At 42.6% G+C, this 24787-nt stretch overlaps 1 protein-coding gene across 5 annotated transcripts in view; it reads right to left on the reverse strand.

Moving 5' to 3' along the window:
* Positions 1 to 24787, reverse strand: part of ARHGAP26 (Rho GTPase activating protein 26) — a 407506-nt gene that overhangs the window by 9534 nt on the left and 373185 nt on the right. Inside the window, exons 21-23 of one of the 5 annotated variants that reach the window (XM_084884973.1) lie at positions 10454 to 10564; positions 10289 to 10318; positions 3765 to 3856 (exon numbers count right to left, since the gene is read on the reverse strand). In XM_084884973.1, the coding sequence (XP_084741099.1) occupies positions 3765 to 3856; positions 10289 to 10318; positions 10454 to 10564 (233 nt within the window). Of the gene's footprint in view, positions 1 to 3764; positions 3857 to 9904; positions 10565 to 24787 lie in introns of those variants that run through there. The other 4 variants (XM_084884972.1, XM_084884974.1, XM_084884976.1 and 1 more) reach the window with 4 other exon arrangements.

The raw sequence follows: 24787 nt of genomic DNA on the forward strand, positions 1-24787 counted from the left end.
CAAGTAAAGTCTTATTTACAAAAACAGGCAGTGGGTTGGGTTTGACTGGCAGATTACAGTTGGCTGACCCCACCTGAGAACATAAAGGCTTATGAGGCTGTAGTGTATATGGAAGGAAGGTCAGGAGGCCTGAGGGGCAGGCCCTGGACTGTGGAGGGCCTTGTCAATGATTCTCAGAGCAACGGGAGGCCCCTGGAGTATTTTAAGCAGGAGAATAATATGATGTGATTTCCATTTTCCAAAGGTCACCCTGGCTGCTGGGTGGAGAATGGAATGAGGGCAAGAGTGGACGTGTTGAGGCCAGTTAGGCAGCCGGTGGAAACACCAGGCAAGAGAGAGAGAGAGAGAGAGGCAGCTTGGGTTTGGTAGCAGAAAGGGCTGGGAGGCTGGAGACTCCATAGAGGAACCCCCTGCAACCCTACTGCCTGAGGGCTCGCGGCCCTGGGGAAGTTCCCCACCAGCCAAGGGGACCTGGGGCAGCCCTGCCTACACTCACATTGCACCCTGGACTCTGGAGACAAATGGATCCAGTCAATCTCCAATCTTGAAAAGAATTCAATTTTAGTGAACACCATGTGACTTTTCCAGGTATTGTTAATCATGTAGCTTCAAGGTGAATAATGTTCCTGAGAACACGAGTTGTTTCTCTTTCCAGTTACTGTTGGAGGTGCGGGCTCCTGGGGAAGTGGGCAGTTTCCGGGTAGATGGCAAGGGCTGCCATGGAGTTATTTCCGAGTATTGCACATCCACTCCCAGTTGCACAAAGTCCAGGCACTGATTGCACAGCACGGGCCCCTGGAATCCAGCCTTGGAGATGAGTCACTATGAAACACCAGACTGTCCCCTCTTCCCCTCCTTATTTATTCTTCTTGGTCCTGAAAACACACACACTCACGGACTCCAACCCTGTCATTAGGAAACTTTCTTCGAATTGGACTGATAACTTCATCTGACAGCTGCAGAGCACTCTACACAAACAGTCCTTGCCTGTATCTCCAGCACTAAATTAACGAGACAGAACAAACAAAGAAATCTCCCTGCCTGACGTGTAAATAGGGTTTTCCTCCTCTACTGCCTGTGAAGGGAAGGGGAAAACAGAGGATATGTAGCATTTCCCCAAAATCAGACATAATAAAATGCTATCAGCCAAACCAGTGGAGCAACATTTAGTCAGATCCTTCCACTGCAGCTCGAACTAAACACTGAAAGGTGTCTTCTGGGCTGAATCTGGACTTTTGCTCTTCAGGGAATTGGAAAGGTCACTGGCATTGCTGATTAAAAACAAACGCGTGTCAGTGACCTCTGCCATGACTCCCAGAGGCCCCGGAGGCTTGGGCAATGCTGCTTCTTAAACCAGGCCTCCCTCGTGCTCATTTGGCAGGACGGGTCTGTGACGACTACGCGTGTGGGGTGGGAGAATCCCAGGGCTGCGAGGCAGAGCACCCGGATGGGGAGGAAAGGACCTGGCAGTTAAAATTACCTACTTATCTTTCCTTTTTCTTTTTGTGGTTAGCTCCTTAAACTACTTCAAACAGAAGACTTAAAAACAAATGGTAGGAATGTAAAATGCTGCATCCCTTTTGTAAAACAGTTTGGCAGCTTCTTAACCAGTTAAACATAGTTACTGTAAGACTCAGCAATCCCATTCCTGGGTATATCACCAAAATGGAAAATACATGCCCACACAAAGACTTGTACATGAATATTTATAGCAGCCAAAAGTGGAAATAATAAAAATGTCCATCCATTGACAAAGGGATTAATCAAATGTGATATATTCATACACTTGAACATTATTCAGCAATAAGAAGGAATGAAGTTCTGACACATGATACAACATGGATGAACCTTGAAAAGATGCTAAGTGAAAAAAGCCAACTAGAAAGGCTGCATACTGTGTAATTCCATTTATATGAATTATCCAAGCAGGCAAATTTATGGTGACAGAAAGAATAGTGGTTACCTAGGCTGGACGGGGTAGGGTTAGAGGTACCTGGGGCTTGACTGCTAAAGTGTACAGGATTTCTTTTGGGGGTAATGAATATATTCTGGAATTAGACAGTGGGTTGCACAACTCTGAATATATATATATTAAAAAACAAACAAACCACTGAGTTGTACATTTTACATGGGTATCTTTTATGGATTGTGAATATCTCAACATCAAAGTTTTAAAAAATGGAAGAAGGCTTACACTCGAGAAAAGGAGTCACAAATCACACACACACACACACACACACACACACACCCATTTGGGAGCTTAGACCAATTCTGTCCCTGCACTCAGGGGTCCTCTGTGTTGTCAGAGTGAATAGCTGGTAAGACCATGGCAAGTCCCTTGCCCAGGGGAACAGTGAATTAGGGTTTAGAGGACAGATCTTGAAACTCAATTCACCGGTGAAGGTGGGGCTCTCTCCAATCCTGGGAATCTATGGGCAGCCCCTCCCCTGCAGACAAAGCAGGACACAGAATCCTGTATGCAGACTACTCTGGTTTGTCTGCTGTGGCAGCTGTGTTGCGTGATGGCTGGGCTGTGACTCGGCCATGTGGGCCTGTTCAGGGAACACTCACCAACAACATGGCTTTGGACAGCCCTCTGTGGACCCACTCTCCTGCAGGTCTTTTGGGGCCTGAAAGCCCCAGCTGCTCATGGGGGTGCTGGCTGTGCGCTCTGACTTGCAAAAGGCCCATGAAAATGGAGCAAAGGTTTAAGGACAGTGCTTTCGGAGCTCTGAGGACCATCAAAGAGGACACAAGCCCTACAGGCCATGTGCAGTTATGGGCTCACACCGAGCCCTGCTGGCTGAGAAGGTCCAGCGTTAGGCGTGAGCTGGGAACTCCCAGGCGCCCTGTGATCCATCATTTCCACCTGTGCCTGCTCAGAATCCCTGCCATGATGAGCGCAGGGACCATGCACCCAAGGCAGCCCCTTGGCATACAGATGCAGTCAAGGCTGGTCCCAGGAGCCCATCTCTGATCTGGCTTGGACCTGGAGGCCCTAACACAGAGCCAGGGCCCAGGAGTCAAGGTGATTACCTCCTACCCAGCGAGATCCAGGCCTGGGTCCTACCAGCTGTAAAGGAAAGACCGTCACCAAGAACTATGACAGCATCAGGGTCTTGTCTAAGATGGATGAATGATGACAATAATCACAATAATAATGTATTGAATACTGAGTATGTGTTGAGACCTATTTTACATATGTGATGTGCATATCTCAATTTTCTCACAATCCTCTGTTCTCTGCTTGAGGTCACATAGCCAGGACTTGAGCTGGAGTGGCCTGAATCTAGAGTTCCTGTTCTCCAGTGTTACCTGTGAGCCTTGGCTGCCCTGTATGTACTTCTGGGTCTCAGGCAGGCAGTAGGAGGGATGGTCCGTGACCCTGTGCCGAGATTGCCCATATGGGCTGACCACATGTTTTTTTTAAATATATTTTTATTGATTTCAGTGAGGAGGTGAGAGGGATATATATATATATATATATATCAATGATGAGAAAGAATAATTGATTGCTGCCTCCTGCACCTCCCCCTATCCCCACTGGGGATCAAGCCTGCAATCCAGGCATGTGCCCTGACCAGAATCGAACCAGGGACCCTTCAGTCTGAAGGTCCACTGCTACACTCATTTTGGGAAAGGACACACAAACACACTCATTTTCAGTCTTATCTATTCAACTGAGATTTTCCTTAGGCAGGGACTTAGAAAACTCCAGTTACTTATTTGCTGCCCCCATCTTTGTGAGGGACAAGAAAACTCACCATTATCGAAGACCGTGCCTGCGATGAACGAGAGCTCTGAGTCGTGCTCAGCTTTGCAGGCATACAAGGCTTTTGCCTTCCGGAATGGGGTGCTGTGTGAAGACAGGTGTTTAGTTAGCAATGTTTAAAAACCCTCTGAAAGGTCCAGATACTTCTCCTCGCTTCTTCCCCTTCACTGGGAGCCACCTGGTCCTCTGGGGTGGGAAGAGCCTAACCAGGTAACCAGTGGGTACAACATGAGGTGGAAAAGTTGCAAAGGTCACCAGGGAAAAAAAAGAAAAAGAGAAGAGAGAGAGAGAGAGAGAGAGAGAGAGAGAGAGAGAGAGAGAGAGAGAGAGAGAGAGAGGGAGAGGGAGAGGGAGAAGGAGAGAAGAGAAGAGAAGAGAAGAGAAGAGAAGAGAAGAGAAGAGAAGAGAAGAGAAGAGAAGAGAAGAGAAGAGAAGAGAAGAGAGAAATATTCAGAGAAAAGCCATGAATCCTGAGAAACTGCACTTCTTGTGGGGTGACCTTGTGCCAAGTTAAAACTTGACCCAGCAGTTACAGCAGCGGAACAGTGGGAGGGCAGGCTGGAGAGGAGGGAGGAAGGGCGGAGAGGACTTCCAGAGTGCACAGAGAACACTCCCAGCAAAGCCTGCTGAGAGCGGGCAGTGCTCAGTCAAAAAGGAGAAATTCCAGCAAAGCCAGGTTTCCACTCTGGGCCACAGGCTGACATCAGCTTCTCCAAATGTTACTGATTTCTCATGGGGCTGGTGGAGCAGGATTCCAGAGCTGGAACTCCCTGACCGCCAGGGAGGGCAGGGAATAGACAAGGTATGCCTGTGAGTGGTTACACACGTGAGCATGTGTGGAAAGAAGGGAGGGGGGGCACAATGCATTTCCCCCCACTTCTCATGTCCAATGAATGTTGACAACCGCTCTCATAGTGTCTCAAAACCACCTGGGGAGCTTTTAAAAAACTGCAGATGGCTGGGTTCTAGCCTGGCTTGCAGATATGAATAGAGAGGCATCAGGATTTTAAAAAGGTCTCCAAGGGACTCTGGTGTGCAACAGGGCTGAGAACCACTGTTCTAGAGTTGGGGTGGGAAAACTTTTTCTGTAAAGGGCCAGACAGGAAATGTTTTAGGCTTTGTGGGCCATATGGTCTCTGGTATAATTACTCAACTCTGCATTGTAGCCCAGAAGCAGCCATAGACAGCCTGTAAGCAAGTATGTGTGGCTGGGCTTCATCAAACGCTGACTACAAAAAACAGGTGGTGGGCCAGATTGCACCCACGGACCACAGAATGCGAACTCGTGTTCCAGAGAGTAAACCGTGAAAACAGGTAAATCCTATTAAGTTCTATAAAATTCTGCTTTGACATCCAACTAGTTCCAAATGATCTATGGAATTCTCAGGGTCATAAGAAAAATTACATTTAACAGCCAAGTTGGCTCTTTATTTAATAAAAGCAATTTCCTCCTCCCTCCAAGCCCTCTGAGGAAGCTCATGTAGGAGTTCCAGAGCAGAATAGCAAACCAGACATAGGTGCTCTGGGTGAGACAATTCCTGGAGGTATATACAGTATTATTTTATCTTCATGTGATTCATGGGCAGCCGCAAGGAGCCAGTAGTGCTAAGCCTCCCATGATGCACCAATTTCTAGGGACCAAATGAGATTTAGCTGAGGAATGGTTGGTGTCCGGTAAATCCAGACAGACTCCGAAGGGGTGGGGCATGGTGGGTCATTCCGGAATTGTTATTTCCTGGAATCACCAAGACAGCTTCCCTTTGGGAAAGAGAAGCCCTGGATGGTTGGACACCCATCCCAGGGCCAGGCATCTGGAACTTCTAGTCTGGCCTCCTTGAAAACAGAAGGAAAGAAGGCTGAAAAGGTCTACTGGGCAGAATGAGAAGAGTAAATGACTCTCCAGAATTTGTTGCCACGGTGCAGTTTACTGCATTCTCTCTGGTCTTCTAGTGGCCATGAGATGATGGCCAGGTGGGAGAAAATAGGGAAATTCAGGAAAAAAAGGAAGTGGGACCTCTGGGAATGAGGGAAAGAACAGCCTTTAGAATTCATCAGCTCCAATGGAAAAGAGTTCTTCTGGGTAATTATCATTAACCAGAATAAAGTTCAGAACGAGGGGCACATTCTGTGAGATAACCAAACCCAGTCAGTGTATTGACCATCAAGGGCCAACTATCCCACGTGCAACTTTCCAGGAAGAAAAAATAGTTTTTTGTTTTTTTTTTCTCTTCCCTCCTTCCTTCTTCCCTCATTCCCTCCCTTCCTTCCTTCCTTCCCTCCTTCCTTCCTTCCCTCCTTCCCTTCTTCCTTCCTTCCCTCCTCCCTCCTTCCTTCCTCCCTTTCTGGGAGTGGGGAGCAGAGAGAAGTCACCTGGCTGTGAAAAGTGCTAAATCACCTAATCCCTATACTGACAAGTAGAGCCCTCGGTGACATGGAAGGTGGAAGGAGAGCTCAGTGGACATTAGCCAGGTCACTGCACCCTGAGGACAGGGCAGAGCGGGGGAGGAGAGCCCCAAGAGACTGAGAACAGGGAAATGAAAGGTGAGGGAAAGATCAGCTGAGGCCAGGCCCCTTCAGCTGAATTTTCATAGTGGTTACTTATTAATCTCATTAAATAAAGGGAATGGGAACAAATAGGGGCAAGCCCGGGAAACCAACTGGGATATCTGGTAGGAGGAAAGCTGAGGGTAAAGTGCCCAACTATTAGGCTTTTGGAATTGAATAGTGAAGTGACAATGAAATATAATAGAACAATAAAAATAAATACAGCTCTGGCCGGTGTGAATCAGTCGGTTGGAGTGTTGTCCTAAGAAATGAAAGAAAGGTGTCAGGTTTGATTCCCAATCAGGGCACATACCTAGGTTGCAGGTTCGATCCCCGGTCAGGGTACATTCAGAGGCAACCTATCCATGTTTCTCTTTCACATCGATGCTTCTCTCTCTCTCTCTAAACATCAATGAGCGGGCCCTCCTCAGGTGAGAATTAAAAAAAATAATCGTAAAAATAAATAAATAAATAAATAAATAAATAAATAAAAACAAAGGTCAGGAAAGGGCCTTGCTTTTCCTTCAAATTAATAGGTGACTGATGGTCTGTGAGAAGTTCTCTTCCCCTGTGACTTATCCCGCCCCCCTTGGGACATGCACAGAGATGGGAGGAATGGCAGAAGGAGACCACCTCCATTCTCCAGGACAAGGGCTGCCAAGTAAAATATAAGATACCTAGACAACTTTGGATTTCAGATAAATAAGAGATACTTTCTAGTATAAGTATATCCCAAATATTTCAGGAGACATACTTACACTAAAAAAAAACAAACAACAACCACCAAAAAAAATCCCACAAACAAACAAACAAACAAAAAATCAAAAAATCTTTTGTTGTTTATCTAAATACAATCCAAATGTAACTGGGTATTCATTTTATTGGCTGAATCTGGCAACTTTACCCAGAAAAGAGTCTTATCGTTTTTAAAAGTGTGTCAGCTCAGCAAGTCCAGTGTCCCATGCTATATTCCCTGCAAAAGCCTTGAGCAGTTTGCTTTAGGTAGGGTTCCTACCCAAACAGCTCCTGTTTGCAGGATTTGGCTCTGAGCAAAAAAATAAAAAATCCCCAGCAAGCATCTCTGGTTCTTTGGCTCCCTCTTCTTCACTGTGCCTCTCAGCACTGAACATAGAGAGCCTGGGGTGCCTTCGGCTGCTCCTGTAACAGCGCCCTTCAGATCTTAGCTGGGCCTTCAAGGGCATGAACAAGTTTGGAACCCTTTGCCAGTTTATTTTTCATTTTTGCCTCTGAGCATGGCACCAGGCCAGGAAAGCACTCAGAGGAGTTTTCCTCAAATGCCCTTGCAAGCCTATCAAAATGAAGACCCACTCTCCATGGTATGGCATGACAGGGAGGTGGGGCCTGATAGATTGGCAGGATACAATGGCTTAATCACTTAGGTACCATTTCCAGAGGCCCCTGTGCAAATGCAAGTTATGGGTTTGGGGCTGGGTGCTTTTCTGGGGTTGCGAATGAAAGGCAGCCACCTTTCTGAGCTTGAACTAACAAGCACTAAAGTTGCTTTGAAGAGGGGAGAGGAAGCCACTTCTAGGCGAGACTATGTAGACATTTAGGAGACCATTAATTAGGTGTAATAAAGTACTTATTTTTATCTTCTCTCCTAGGAAAGGAAATCTGAAGTTCACATTCTGGAAGTAGATTTGGGGGAAGGCCCCATTGGACCTGAATAATAGGTATACACCCCAGTTCTTGGTTCTATATTGCTACGGCAGTTATGAGATTTTACCCCTCTTTGTTGGCAAGCTCTGATGTGCTAGCTCCCTACTACTGTCCATATCCGTGCTCACCTTGGCATACCAGTACATATTAGCTCAGTGAAAGCTAACTGTAAGCCGTACTCAGCCTTGCATATATCAAAATGGTAGCTTCCTACAGGGTTGCGGAACAGTATCTTCAAATGGTGCTGCTCTAACCATGGCCCGTAAAAGCAGTGCTGAGTAACCATGACCCCAAACACAGCATTGAGAAGCTTCTATTGCTCAGTCCTCTGCCAAAGCTCAGAGACACACACACACAAAAAAAGTGAATAATCTCAAAGCAGAGAGTATATTTCAGCTTTTTAGCTGAATGATTCTACTCTCCTGAGTCTTCTAATTTATCCTGTCCAAGGAGCCAGTGTCTTGAATTTTTACTCCTTTTTTATCAAAATGACCAAGTCTCTGTTATGAGTGAGGGAGGCGTTTGGAAGGTAACTGTCTCTGGTTGCTGTGGTTTGCTCTGGTTCAGGTCCTCATGGATAATCAGTGATCTAATCAGATGCATTAATGCCATATCTACCATATCTAGTGTCCTAGAAAGTTGACATTTCCCAAAGTGCCCAGAATGTGTCTAAGAAATAATTAGGAAATAATTTGAGTGTCAGGAAAATATGATTTGAATATTTACCTCATTCCTGGGTGAAGATAAAAGGATATACTGAAAAGTTATCTTTCTCATTCTGGGACAAAGCTAGGTAGAAACCCTCCAAGACCAGGACAGGCTCTGGGGCTGAAAGTTTCACAGAACCTTGAACTTGGGACCACCCATATGTTTGACAGAAAAATTGCGGGGCTAAGGGCAGTAGTCCTGAATTCTGGATTGGCTCTAGTTTAGCCACGTGACTGTACAAATCACCTCTTTGTGCCTTACTTTTCTCTCCCTGTCATAGGGTTCAAGGCATTTCTCCTCTCATTCTCATACAAGGATAGAATGAAATGATAGATATAAAAGTATGTGGAGGACAATAAAGTAATATATACACATCTGTGTATAAAGAGCATGGAGTTGTTGTTTTTCTAAGTGAGACTCATCTTTATAAATTATTTAAGCCTCTCTGTTGGACCTGCCCCTTAGGAAAAAATCAGCTAGGAGAAAAAGTTGGATGAGAAAATACTGCCAAGGCCCAAAATGCTTATGAGGCTTATAATTGGGCTCTACATTTTGACTGTGGGACAGCAGAGACTAAGTTTGAGAAACACATAGCCAAGGACCTGTATAGTAGAGGGATCCTTCAGGGTTCTCATTAGTTAATTATTTTCCTGCAATTAAATAGCTTCTTTTCTCCAAAGAACTCAAGTGCAGAGAATTAAGTCTGGACCTGACCAAAGTGAGGAAAACTATAGCATGGGCCTTGGGGAGAGGAACTAAGTCAATCCTCAGAAAGAGGTGTTGGCTGCTCCCATGAGAGCTAACAGTTCATTGCACATGGAGACAGGCGTATGCTGGGAGCACTGACGATTCCTGGGAGTGCATGGAGGGAAGGAGCTGGCCATGAACAATTTGAAGAGAAATCACTTCATATTTGGGTTCCTTATTCTGGTTTATATTCATCTCTCTCCCAGTGGTCTGGTCTCAGCAATTAGGTGTCAGTACTCAGTGACCACAAAAAAAAAAAAAAAAAAGTTGCCTGACGCTACCTAATAAAAATGAGGGAAGAAAAAGCCAGCACATGTCTTAGTACTGTTCCCTCTCAAATCATCTAATACCAAAGCACAAACAGCTCCATGACTCAGAGTGAGCCAAACAGAAACCCATTCAGGAGGCACTCTTTCCCCAAACTTCAAGCATCACAGATTATTTTTTTAAATATATTTTTATTGATTTCAGAGAGGAAGGGAGAGGGAGAGATAAGAAACATCATTGATCAGCTGCTTCCTGGATGCCCCACACTGGAGATTGAGCCCCCTGCTTGAACATGTGATCTGACCAGGAATCGAACTGTGACCTTGTGGTTCATAGATCAACAGTTAACCACTGAGCACACCGGCAGGACAACTATCACAGATTATTAATTCAAACAGAAGGAAGGTTCAGAAGGGTGTGGAAAATGCCAGGCTGGTTCATGAGAATGGTCCCTCCCAACTTTGGCTCTTAGGCTGGAATTGGGGGAATGGGGGTGCAGAGGCTGGCCACCCGCCGTCTCTGACTGCCTCTGGATAAACGAACTGGATTGGCCATGATCCGTGACTTTACCTGGAGTCTTCACAAACTGCTTCTTCTGGCCTGTCAAAAAGCAAGTGCAGATTTGGATGGCAGGGAACAAAGTTGACGAGGAGGCTGAACACTGCATGAAGAGAGGACCAAGCCAATGAGAGAACAACGGCAGCAACAGAAAACCAAACAAACCCTGCCACAGACCTGATGGGGGATGAGTCGCTGGACGTGGATGAGGTGGGCATAGGGCTGGATGGCGCCGAGAACATGGGCCAAGATGGCGAGAGGGGTGAAGTTGGGCTTGGATTCGGGGGGCTGCAAGACATAACAACCAGAAAACTCATCAGCACACAGGGAAACCACAGTGGGAGCACAGGAGGTCCATGGAAGGCCACATGATGGGGAGCTGGAGCAACTAGAGAAGCACTGAACCCAGACATGTCACCAGTGCCAGTCAGTTCTTCCAGCTAAAGCTTGTCCGGTAATCCTGGGAGCATTACCATGCCTCCTTGCCCTGCACGATAGCTGCTTTCTCGTGACAGGAGCTTCACCAGTTGTGTCCATTGTGCCTTTGTCCATAGGTGATAAATGCTCTGAACCCACATATGGGAGTTCCCACATCCATACCCTATCCCAGGCCTATGTCTGGGGCAGGGCTAACTTATAATCAGCCTTCAGCTTCCCCTACTGCATGAGTGTTTTTAAAGTCCTGTCTCAGCAAAAATGACCATTTTTTCCAGGCCACACAGGCTATTGAGCCAGAAAACAATTTCCTGTTTACATTTTTAACTAAATGGGCTGCCTGCCATTTGGAGACCCGGAGAAGTACCGTGTTTGAAAAATGGCAGTGGATGGAGGATGTGTCTGGAAAGGACACACACCTTATAGTTATGGGCAGTGAGCTGTTTCTCTGAGGTTTGCTTTCCATGTCTGTTCTTTCTCTTTTCATAGGTTCTGGGCATTTTGATGCTCAAAGAAAAATGCCAGAGGGGAGGCAGTAAAAAAAAGAGGAATGGAAACCTCAAATCTGTCATCTTGTTCTTTGGTGTCTGGCTGATCAGAAGTTTGGAGAGGAAAGGTTGAAATTACTCACTAAAATATGGTTTGATTTTAATTGGTCATGCTAGTCCTTCGTCTTCTTTCCACAAACAAACAAACAAACATTTCAGCAACTCTGTAAAACTGCATGCAATCCCAGATAGTGCGAACACCAATGACTGAGAAAACAATGTGGGGACCACCTGGCCACACCACCACCTGCAGCTCCTGGACCTCAGCCAATGCTGGACTGTTTGGTTCAAGCACTTTGTAGAGCAAAAATGACAGCACTCTCATGTAGGGAACAGACTTTCTTAACATAGTGGGGATTAGCAAGAACATATAAATATACTACTTAATGGGACATACCCAATTCCAACAGGAGACTTAATTATGGCTCTAATTACCTGGAGTTGCAACATAAATTCCTATGGCAATATGCAGTAAAAACCCATTGTGTGAGTTCATCAGATAACCTCATACTAAATGAATGAAACATTATGAAATGCTATCATGTGTATTACATTTCTAGAATATAAATGCTACGAGGTGAGGATTTTTGTCCATTTTGTTTACAGCTATATCTCCAGAGTGCCTGAAGTATTCAATAAATAAAATAGTGCCTGAAGTATTCAATAAATAATTACTAAGTGAATTAGTGAATCTTGTTTAGCCCACCCAACAAGTCAAAAGGCACTACTGTAATTCATGCTACACAGTTATGGAAACCTGGGCCATTTTGAGGCTTGTCCGAAGATGCTTAGCCTGTTAAGTTAGGAGAGGTTCATACCCCAATGCCTGACTCCAAGCCTCTGGTATAACAAGACTCGCTGCATTCCTCGATGCTATGCCAAGTGTCTTCACAGACTCAGCCATAGAACTAGAAGCCTTCTGAATCACTGATTTATGACTTTCCGTTAGATGCCAACCATATTTGCAAGGGAAATTGGGAATGCAGTAACAGACTCAATAAGACTCAACAAATTGTAATTCCAACAAAATCCCCAATCCTGCCTCCAGACTTCTGTCTGCTAGATTCATCCAGCAGATGGAATCCATAAAATATAAGAGATTAAAGTAGAAGAGGATACCCTTTTCTCCCATTAATTCAGCAAAGACTAGTTAAGGGAAAATTTAGTATGATCAAGACAAAAAAAGTGGAATACGAGTTAGTATTTGCCAAGGTTTCTAACTTCAAGAGCTTATGATGTATTTGACAAGATGGCACAGATTTAAAAACAATTGCAGGTGCTAAAATCCTCAACAAAATATTAGTAAACGGATCCAGCAATACATTAAAAAACAAAACAAAACAAAACAAAAACCCATACACCATGATCCAGTGGAATTTATTCCTGCGATGCAAGGCTGGTTCAACAGCAAATCAATAAATGTGATACACCACACAAACAAAATGAAGGATAAAAACCATTGATCATATTGGCAGATGTAGAAAAAGCACCTGATAAAACCCAGAAAACATTTATTATAAAAACTCGCAGCAAAGAGGTAATAGAAGGAACCTATCTCAACATAATAAAGGTTATATATGACAAACCCACAGCCAACATCATACACAATTGGTAAATACTATAAGCATTTCCCTTAAGACCAGGAACAAGATAGAGATGTCCTCTTTACTACTCTTATCCAACATAGTACTGGAAGTCCTAGCCACAGCAGACAAGAAGAAATGAAAGGCATCCAAATTGTAAAGGAAGAAGTAAAACTGTCATTATTTGCAGATGGTATGATACTGTATATAGAGAGCCCTAAAGATCATCAAGAAACTACTAGTACTGATAATTGAATTCAATAAAGTAGCAGAATACTAAATAAATATCCAGAAACCAGTTGCATTTTTATATACTAAAAACAAGCTATCAGAAAGGGTAACTAAGAAAACAATCCCATTTACAGTTGCATCAGAAAATAAAATACTTAGAATAAATTTAGCCAAGGATGTAAAAGACATGTACTTGGAAAATTAAAATGAAGAAAGGCAAGATGATACAAACAAGTAAAGCATATACCACTTTATGGGTAGGAAGATGTAATATCATTAAAATGTCCACATTACTTAAAGCAATATAGTATAGATTCAATGCAATTCCTATAAAAATACCAATGACATATTTCACAGAACTAAAACAAATATTCCAAAAATTTATATAGAACCACAAAACACCTCGAATAGCATAGCATTCTTGAGAAGAAGAACGAAGTTGGAGGAATCATACTATCTGATATCAAACCATACTACAAGGCCATAGTAATCAAAACAGCATAAAACAGTAGATCAATGGAACAGAACAGAGAATCCAGAAATGAACCCACACCTATATGATCAATTAATATTTGACAAAGGAGATAAAACATAAAACGTACAATAGAATAAAGATAGTATATTCAATAAATGGTGTTGGAGAAATTGGACAGATATGTGCAAAAAGTGAACATATATCACCTTCTTAGACCATACACAAGAATAAACTCAAAATGGATTAAATACTTAAACATTAGACTCGAAACCATAAAAATCCCAGGAGTAAACATAAGTAGTAAAATCTTGTATATTTCTCGTAGCAATATTTTTTCCTGATATATCTCCTCAGGAAAGAGAAACAACAACAAAAATAAACAAATAAAATTATATCAAACTAAAAAGGTTTTGCACAGCAAAGAAACCATAAACAAAATCAAAAGACAGCCCACTGAATAGGAGGACATATTCGCCAATGTTACATCTGCTAAGGGGTTAATATCCAAAATTTATAAAGAACTTATACAACTCAACAGAAAATAAGCAAACAACCCAGTTAAAAAATAGGCAAAGGACCTGAACAGACACCTGTCCAAAGAGGACGTACAGATGTCAATAGACAAGAAAAGATGTTCAACGTCACTAATCATCAGAGAAATGCAAATTAAACCACAATTAGACATCAATGAGCTATCACCTCACACCATTAGAAAGGCTATAATCAATAAGTCCACAAAAAAGTGTTGGCAAGATGTAGACCTTTGTGCACTGCTGGTGGGAATGCAGATTGATGCAGCCACTATGAAAAGTGGTATGAAGTTATCTTAAAAAATTAAAAACAAAACTGGGAATATCTCCAAAAAGCTGGGAAACTAATTCAAAAGATTATAGGCATCCTATGTTTATTGCAGCATTATTTTCAATAGGCAAGATTTGGAAGTAGCCCAAGTGACCACCAGTAGATTAGTGAATTAAAAAGCTGTGGCATTTACACAATGGAATACTGTTTGGCTGAGAAAAGGAGGAGGAGAAGGAGAAGGAGGAGGAGGAGGAGGAGGAGGAGGAGGAGGAGGAGGAGGAGGAGGAGGAGGAAGAGTAGGAGGAGGAGGAGGAGGAGGAGGAGGAGGAAGAGGAGGAGGAGGAGGAGGAGGAAGAGGAGGAGGAGGAGGAGGAGGAGGAGGAGGAGGAGGAGGAGGAGGAGGAAGAAATATTACTCTTTGTAACAGCATGGATGGACCTGGAGAGCATTATGCTGAGTGAAATAAGCCAGTCAGAGAAAGAATGACTTCTCTCATGTGTAGAATCTAATGAACCAAATAAACTAACAAACAAAATAGAAACCAACTCATAGAGAACAAACTGACCACTATCTGAGGGGAGGGGAGTTAGGGGGCTGGGTGAAAATAAAGGTGAAGGGATCAAGAAAAAACAAACAAACAACTCATAGATACAGACAATAGCATGGTGATTACCAGAGGGAAAGGGGGTGGGAAGAGGGTATAGGGGGATAAGTGGTGATAGCAGGAGACTTGGCTGCTAGTGGTGAGCACACAATACAATACACAGATGATGTATTATGGAATTGTACACCTGAACCTGTATACTTTTGTGAACCAATGTCAACCCAATACATTCAATTTAAAATAAATAAAACCACCCCTCTTTTAGAAAACAAACAGAAATAACACACAGAAAAAAACCAAAAACTGTTGTATAAGATAGTGGATTCATTGCTCTATTATTAATACCTGTTCCCACTTGACCTAGTCTCTAGTCCTAGGAGAAAGTGCAGCCTCGTTTCTATGTGCAGTCCTCAGTTTCTTCCATGGCTGCCGCTGGTAAGAAAGGCATAACTTTCTCAGTCCTCTCACCACAACCCACCTCACTAGATAATGACCCAGCAGGCACCAATGACCTGGTGATGACTTCCCAACTGCAGCCTGGCCCAGGAACCTGAGTACTGATCAGGACAAACTTGGAGGGTCAAGAGTGCAGCCCAGGCCCAGAGGCTGGGACTCATCTGGTCCTCTGGGCAGTGGTCAACATAGGACAATTAAAAAGTCCTTAGGACTGTTTTTGAGAAATGTTTTCCCTTTTTAGTGGCTTATATAAGTAGGAAACACCCCCAGTTTCCTACCTCATCTATATCGAGAATGATGCCTTTGGCTAAAGGCATGGTTGGCAACATAGTCAATGAACATAACTGGGTTTGAAATGTTTTCTCATGTCCTTGGATATCTCAGTGGGTTTTGGCTAGACGCACATGGCTGAGATTATCTGGGGGTGCAGCTGGAATGCAGGTGTTTTTCATAAAACTATAGGAATGTACTCAATCCCCATGTCAACTGCCACAATATTAACTGTAATTTTTACCAACTAACAGAATTTAATTTGTGTTTAGTTATAGCAATAATACTATGTGCTATCAAATGACCACAATTTAAATTTATGACCACTCTGTTTTAATATAACAATAAAACACCACAGTTCTTCTATGATTTTTTAAACTACTGTTTATTTGTGCTTCAGAGCCACATCAAGAAAACACTGTCACCAATACCATTAAACATTTTTATGTACCACATGATTGATGTCTGTAGTGGAAGAATGACTGTAAACATATAAAATGCTCCAAGCAGCACGTTACATTTTAGTTTTGATGCAACTCAGAAAACACAAAAGGGGGAAATAAGGTGCACAAGGAGGAGAATGGCCCGAGGCTCTTGGTATCATCTTTCACACCAGAAGTGTCTGACTAGACGTTACTTACAACTGACAAGAGCACCCCAAATGCCCAAAACAAAACAAATAATAAAAAAAAAAAGATCAGCTTTCCTATTGGCTCTGACACCTACAATATTAAATTCTCAAACTCTTTTTCCACTAATGAGGCCAAAGATAACAGGTTAGGAAAAGATAATTTTATAACTACAATCTTAGCAGATGACCCCCCAAGGCTTCTCTGCGGCCCTCAAGACCAGCTGGAAGGAAATCTCTGAGCTAAACACCCCAGCATACTTCTTATTCTAAATATTCCTGAGGTTCTGCCAGGCCCCCATATCAAGGCTCAACTGTAACAGCAACAGCTTAAATGTTAGCATGGAAGGAACACTTGCCCGTTTGATTTGGATTCAAGAGGAAGGCTTGCATCAGCTCTAGTTTGCTGGTCTACAGTGTCCTCAAAAGTCCCAGTCAATCCCTTTGACATTCACTGGACAGTGAAGAAATAACGGTTTAGGAAGATAAGGCTCAAAGGCCTGGCAGCATGCTGGGTTGTGGCTGATAGTTCCTGCAGTATCATGAGCTTGACACCCTTCTGTGGTGACTCACTGGAACAATGGCATGTCTGCTGCACAGGCCAGAGCTTGCTTGCTATACCGTGGATGGGGCTGCCCAGCAGCTCCCAATCTGACCATGGCTGGGGCAGCCCCCTCTCTGGTCTCTATCCCACAGTAGTTAAAAGTTAAAACTTGAGCTGCTAGCTAGAGGCTGAGCAGTAAGCTGACCTTGAAGAAAAAAAACTATTCTCTTTTTTTAATTTTATTTTGAAACTCAAAATTACAGATGGCATTGTAGAAAATTGAAAAATACCAAAAAACAAGTAATAAAATCATATCTAATTTGTACCCCTGATAATGCCTGTTACTATCTTGACATATTTCCTCTTTTTTTTTGGAGGGCGGGGGGGAAGTGATAATACTACATATAGGGTGAGGCAAAAGTAGGTTTACAGTTTTTCATATCGGAAAATACAATAATTAATAAATAATGATTAAGAGTAAACTGTTTCACACACTCACAAAGGCCCACCTACCTTTGCCTCACCCTGTACATATCTATAGCCTTTTTTATCCAAGTAAGCATTTTCTTATGTCAGTAAATAACCTTGATATCATGGTTTTAAAATGGCAACAGGGTATTTGGTTATGGGGTATACATTGATTTATGTAACCATTCTCTTTTTGTGTACACTCCGATTATTATCCCCCTTCAACTGTTATAAATAATGCTGCAACCCACTTCCTTGCTGAGGATCATTGTCTGTGTCTCCAATTGTTTTCTTAGCATAAATTCCTGGACGTTAAATTAGTGGGTCAAAGCCTAGGAGGCTTTTTTTAAAGGGTCCTGGTACATCCTAGCAAGTAGCTTTTCCGAAGGTTCTACTGAACTGCCTTCCCACAACAGTGTGGGGACTGCCTCTTCTCTCTCACCATGGCCCCACCAGCACGGAGCATTATCATTTTTAAAAAATCAAATGGGACTTTGTTTAATTCCAGGTCACAAAGGTTACCTAGGTTTTTCTCTTCCTAGCATTTCCAATGATATAAAAATGAATATAATTCCCTTCCTGTGTTCTGTTTCCATCTGGAGGCAATGGTAATTTTCCAAAGGGCATTCTGCCAATGAGGTAGTGTGGGGAAGGAGACAGGAGGATGGATAGAAAGACAGACAAACACAACTAGGGATGTGAGACCTGGTCAAATATTGGTATGGCTGCTCCAAGAGGAACTGGGAGTGGTGGATGGTTAGCTTAGTCTCGGACTCTCAAAGATTGAACTAAATAAAAGGGATGATGTACTCAGGCGGAGCCAAAGAGTCTTGTGCCAGCAGCATACTGTGGAGAAGTCACAAAACTAGTATTTATATCTCTCTGCCAGGCAGTAAACTGTGATCTGCAGCCCAGGTTCCAGTCATGGGCCTCAGGCCTGGGCTGGGCTGTGGGATTGCTGGTCCAGGGATGACCTAAATACTCTCTCAGTCCTCCTTCCCAATTAGACCTGGGCCATGAATGCTGCTATTAAATTCAAGGACTGCTTGTATTTTTTTTTCTTTCCCCCTATAATGAGAAAAAAGAAAATTCCATGAACACTTGTCTAATCTAATCCAAAATTAGTGAATTCTTCTGCTTTGGAAAATAGCCCTTTACGTTTTGACTTAAAGTACCATAAAAAGAGAAGGAACCTCAAACTTCAGCCAGGGAGACAGCCAAAAGAAATACTGGTTAACTGGATAGTGGTGAATCAGAGCATATTACCCCCAAACTGGCTTTTATTTGTTGCAAATTTGAACACATATATTCTTTACATGTGTCCACTGAAGCTTTTACCACACAAAAATCCTATACAGATCCCAACCTGCCTAGTGTTCAGTATGTGCCTGTCAACTTTACAATCGAAAACCCACGCACCCCCAGGTTGCCCTGTTCTGTGTTCTTTTCTGACTCTTACCAGTGTGCACGGTACTTACAGATTCTTTCCCCTCATCTAGCATAATTTCATATGCATTTTATTCAGACAATGACAGAGTCGTGATGTTTATTTTAATGAGAAGAGCTGGTGAAATTCCCCCTAAGGCCTTAGCAATTACACACAATTACTTTTAAAATAGTTTTTAAATTATTTGCTTTAAAAATAGTTCGACTACTCTTAAGTGCAGTGATTCTGTTTCCCAGCTTAAAAAAATTGTTCTGACGTACAAGTTTCAAATAAAATTAAATTTCAGACAAAGTGTGGTGGGAATGGCAAATAATTCCATGATTTAAGTAAAAATCCGAAATTCAAGATAGGGCCTCTGTCACTGTGAAGGTTCCCCAAGTCAGTCATGCAAACATCTTCATGTAGCCTAATACAGAAATATGAGGTAGAAGGAGAAACTCCGAATTGGAATGAAAGATACCTGGACAAGGGTTCCAGTTCAACCACTCATTGCCTAGGAAACAACCCCAAGGGAAAGGACCAGGAGGGAGGTTAAATGGGACACATGCCTCTCTCGTGCTCCATGGTGCACAATACACGCTGAGCCTAATATTCTTTCCTGCTAAATCTGAATATAGGCCCTCAGTCTTTTTCACCACATTTCAGATACATTGGAATGGGTCCTTAAAATGTATTTACTCTCTTTCAACTAACAAATTATGAAGTTATTTGTAAGGAAACACTGAAGCATTTTGGGGCTATTATAGCGAATCTAATGATAAGATATGCTACTTCAAAAGATTTGAATGGTTACTGAGAAATCCCAATACAGCCTTACTATCGTAAACTGAGTGCAGTACAACTGTTGTTCTCTATGTAATGGAGATATTGCAAAAACAAATCAATTCACTGTAACTTAAAAGGAAAGCAACAGATCTCCAGATTTAATTTTCTACTGTTCGAATGCTAGGAATGTTTAAACACTATTCTTAAAATAAAATCTGCAAGCAAGGAACTGTTCCTGCTTCAGGGGGTTGAGAATAGGGACTTGGTGCACAGGTATGCAATAGACTTTCAGTTTTTACTTTTATACTGTTTGGATTTTAAAAAACCATGAGCTTATATTATTTTACTAGAGGCCCAATGCATAAAAATTCATGCACTGGAGGGGGCGTCCCTCAACCCGGCCTGCCCCCTCTCACAGTCTGGGAGCCCTCAGTGGCGGGAGGTGACCCGGTGATCAGGAGAAGATGACTCCCCATCACTCCTCTGCTGCTGCCACTGCCGGAAGCACAAGCCTCAGCCAGCCTTGGTTACTTGAGTCTTGGGTGCCCCTGGGCGACTGGGCAGTTAACATCCGAGGCTTGTCTGCACCTTGGGCAGGCCCTGGGCACCTGGGGGACTGAGGAAACTGGGGAGTCTGGAGACAGGTGCGTGGAGCAGCTGGGGCCGATCCCCAGACCTTGCTGCACCTGCAGCCCCGGTGGGGCTGAAGGGACTGGGCGCAGCCATCTTGTGGCTGTGGGTGCTGTCATCTCTGAGGGCATGGTAGTCAATTAGCATATTCCCTCCTTATTGGCTGTGAGCACCACCATATTTGCAATGGTGAGGATCAATTAGCATATTCCCTCTTTTTTTAGATAGGACTTTATTAGGATAATAATAGTGGAAAGCACTCTTCTTTAATAGTGCTAGGAAAATTGGACATCTGTGTGGAAAAAGTGACACTTGATCCTCTATCTGATATCAGAACTAACAAATAATTTCCAGGTGGATTATCGATCTAAATGCCAAAGGCAAACAACAAAGGTTTTAGAAGAGAATTACTGTGGAAACTAACCCAATAGGGCATAAAAAGCACTAATCATAAAAATAAATATTGATTTGCTTAACTACATTAAAATTAAGAACTTTTATTAAAAAATGTTAAGAGAGAGTAAAAGATAGCCTACAACATTTAAGTACACAAAGCCCTCATAACCCAACTATACAAAGAACACCTTCTGATCAGCAAGATAAAGAATGATAACCAAGTGGGAAATGAGCAAGAAACTTGAACAGGAACTTTAGAAGACAAAAATGCAAAAGAAAAGTTCTTCAACCTTTTTGTAAGGTTGGAAATATAGATTAAAACCTCAGTGAGATGATCCTGCACATCTACCAAAATGACTCCCTGGCTAACATCTAACTGCTGAAAATACCAAGTGTGTACATGATATAGAACACCTAGAACTCTTGTACTTTGCTGGAGGAGAGATGTAAGTTGCTACACCCACTTTGGACAACAGTTTGGCATTATCTAGCGATGATGAAGATAACATTCATTCTCTATGACCCAGCAGTTCCATTTCCAAACATACACTCCAGAGCACAATGTATAGGTGTGCACCAGAAGACATATGAAAACATATAATCAAGTTATTTGTAAAAGCAAGAACTGAAAACAACCTAGAAGTTCAGCAAAAGTAGAATGGAGAAACAATTTTAGTATTTTAACATAACAGTCCACTCTACTACAATGAAAATAAAGAAACTACAGGTACATTAATGACTTAAAATCATTGAGCATAGGAAAACAGACTCAAAATAATAAAACAAAATAATGTCTTCCAAGGATGATCATCATCAGTTGTAGACCAGAGGCCCGGTGCACAAAATTCATGCACTTGGGGTGTGGGGGTGTGGCCCTCAACCCCTCTTGCAGTCCAGAGCCCTCGGGGGATGTCTGACTGGCGGTTTAGGCCTGCTTCCTGTGGATGTCAGTCAGATATCATTAACGCTGCCATGGAGGTGGGAGAGGCTCCTGCCACCACCACTGCCCTTGCCAGCTGTGAGCCCAGCTTCTGGCTGAGCAGCACTCCCTCTCTGGGAACACACTGGGAGCACACTGACCACCAAGGGGCAGCTCTTGCATTGAGCATCTTCCCCCTGGTGGTCAGTGCACATTCGCCTTTGGTCGATTTGTATATTAGCCTTTTATCATTTAGGATTCTATGTTTGCGAATTCATCTACTTGCTAAATTTTATTTGTAACCCCAGAAACAACACTTACAGTGCTTTCATAGTTCCTTGCAGACACATGTACAGCAGTGAAACACTCAAGTCACTCTGAGTCACCTGATGCCCACATTTCCACTGAGGCAATCAGAGGGATGCTCTGCCTTCTTGTTTCTAATTGCAAGAGGCTGTGTGTGCTGTGCCTTATGGAGACAACGTGCTAAATGAGCTTCATTCAAGCATGAATTCTAATGCTGCTCGTCATAACATCACTGTTAATAACATCAAATAAGCTGTCTTTAAACAGACACACACATAAAACAAGGTTATGTATTGATCAGTTGACAAAAATGTTGTGACGGAAGGCTCACAGGAACCTCACCCTACATTTCCCCTAGGAGCTGTATCCTGTGTCTGCAGTGACTTCACTGAACATAACCACTGCACATAATGAATATCTGTATTTAAGAGGTAAAAAATATAAATAAAAACAAGGAACTGATTACTGTAAATATCACATTAGTGGTATGTGGGAGAAGGGAAGGGATTACAATAGGAAAGGAGAAAGCAAAAAATGTTTACACTTCTGGGATTGTGGCAAAGGCTGTATTTCTTAACCTTTTTGGTGGTTATGTGGGTGTTTGCTAAATGATAATTTATTTTATTTATTAAATGTAAGCTGTATATTTATATTTCATGTCTTTTTTATATAACAAAAAATATCTGCAAATGTATCTTAAAACTTATTTATGGACAGTCAGAATACCAACACACCAACAGCATTATCTGAGTGATAAGATTAAAAGTAATTTTTATTCTTTGTGCTTTTAAAATATTTTCTACATTTTCTGCAGTTAATAGGTTACATTTATAACAACAACAAAGAGTAAGTCTTAATAGAAAAAATAATCTCCCTACATACAAAGGCTACTTTTATTCCCTAGAGGAGGGGTGTTTAATGGGCCAAATGACAGTTCAGTGTTTGTTGCCCTAATCTGTGGTTTAAGTTGCATAATACAGTTTGGCAGCTCCCCATTGTTTGTACTGTTTCTCTTCTTTTTCAGGCAAATGCAATCAGCAAAAACTTATTGAGCACCTTCCACAGGCTCAACTAAGTTTTTCATCCCTCTCCCCTCACTGAAAAATAAGGTTGGCGCTTCTAGAGACTTTTTATTTTGGTAAAGTTATTACAGTAAATCAATGGTGCCTTCCTTTCCCCCTGTGCAAGGGGAAGTTGAGGAGGACATCTCCGATGTCACACTGAGTAAGCTGGACAATGTGTTAACAACATTGGCTGAAAGTCACTGGCCATCTGGCATACTTTTCTATACGGTCTGCTTTCAGGGGATATTTCCTGTTTGGACTTGGGGAGGGAGGGGGCAGGGAGAAGAGGGAAAAGGATTCAATAAGAATCTAAATGACCACTGCTGAAAACAAAGGAGTATCTAAAATTAGCAGTGGCGGCCCAAGATACGTCAGCTTAAAAATAACCCTGGGGGAAGGGGGTTCCTTGAATAAAAACCTAAAATATTTCACTGCGTTAAGAACTCTCAGCAATAGAAGAAAGCACTCCCGCTAACAATCATATCCAGGTTAATTAAGTTAAAGTCCCATAACCCTAAAAAACTTGGGCTGAATACCATGAAAGGCATATAAGGCAGACAGATAAGGAAAGATGAACTTTGATGGAAAGGCCACAGTCTCTGATTCTACCCCATTCCAAACAAATAGCAGTCTTCCCTCTAATTCTAGTGCTTATTCAACAGTCTAAACATATGGGAAACTGTTTCTGACCTACTTTGACCTACACAAACCTCTTCTCTACTCCATTTAAAAAAATATATATTTTATTGATTTTTTTACAGAGAGGAAGGGAAAGAGAGAGCTAGAAACATCGAGGAGAGAGAAACTGACCAGCTGCCTCCTGCACACCCCCTACTGGGGATGTGCCCGCAACCAATGTACATGCCCTTGACCGGAATCGAACCTGGGACCTTTCAGTCTGCAGGCCGTCGCTCTATCCACTGAGCCAAACCGGTTTTGGCTTCTCTACTCCATTTGTATGTTCCATGCTTGGCCTTGTTCCATCGTGTGACCATACACAGAATCCGCATGCGCCCATGACCATGCTCCTTCTAAAGTGCTGGCTCAGGCTGCATGCACTGAAGGAATGCAACCTCACTAGGCTCCATGGTGAGTTTCACCCCTTGCTCATTTGGTTCTGAGGAGCCTATTGACTCAACTGGAAAAAAACAACAACACAAAACTTGAAATGATTTTCCAGCAAAGTCTCCCTTTCCAGTGGAAAAAAAGATGTCTAACATCTGTGAATAAAAACACACCAAAGGAAAGGGATTTTTATATGCTGCTTTATTCTTGCACTCCAAAACCAAACCCCCACTGTGAAGTCAATGAAAATTGACACAACCAAACACCATTAATTCTGATCTCACAAAATTAAAATTTCTATTGTTTCCCAAATCTGAGGTAGATCCAAATTACTTTGGGCAATCTTCACATTACTAGGAAAAATTACACTGCAAATAAGGTTTTCAACATAATGCTTTAAGTTACGAGGACCATTTTTCATGGTAATTTCAAATGACCAGGCAAATATGATTGTAAACATTTCAATGCACCTCCCTCCCTCCTCCACCTCATTCCTAGAATGAAGACCAAGGCCTTCCAGACTAACCTAAGAATCTCTATCCTGGTTTCTTTGCCTTTTAGCAATCCAATCCATGCTAGTGCACCTCATAACCACATGCACCTCCTAAACACATAGCTTAATAAATAGGTGTTGAATGAATATCAATTTCCTCCTCATAAACTCCCCATTACCTACTGAATGTAGAACACATTTCCTACTAGTATAGTAGAATATGTAGTTAGTGGTTTTGCCACTTCCTTTCTGGTTCATTTGCAGAAGTTCTTTTCCACTCCAAGTGATACAGCATCCCATCAATTTCACTGCAGAGCAGGCATGTGATCCAGGCTGGCCACTCAGAGTACCCTTTCCCCCTGGCCACAGTGACAGGGCCAAGG

This window comes from Pipistrellus hanaki, assembly GCF_964339955.1.
Source record: "Pipistrellus hanaki genome assembly, chromosome: 5".
Lineage (NCBI taxonomy): Eukaryota > Metazoa > Chordata > Mammalia > Chiroptera > Vespertilionidae > Pipistrellus > Pipistrellus hanaki.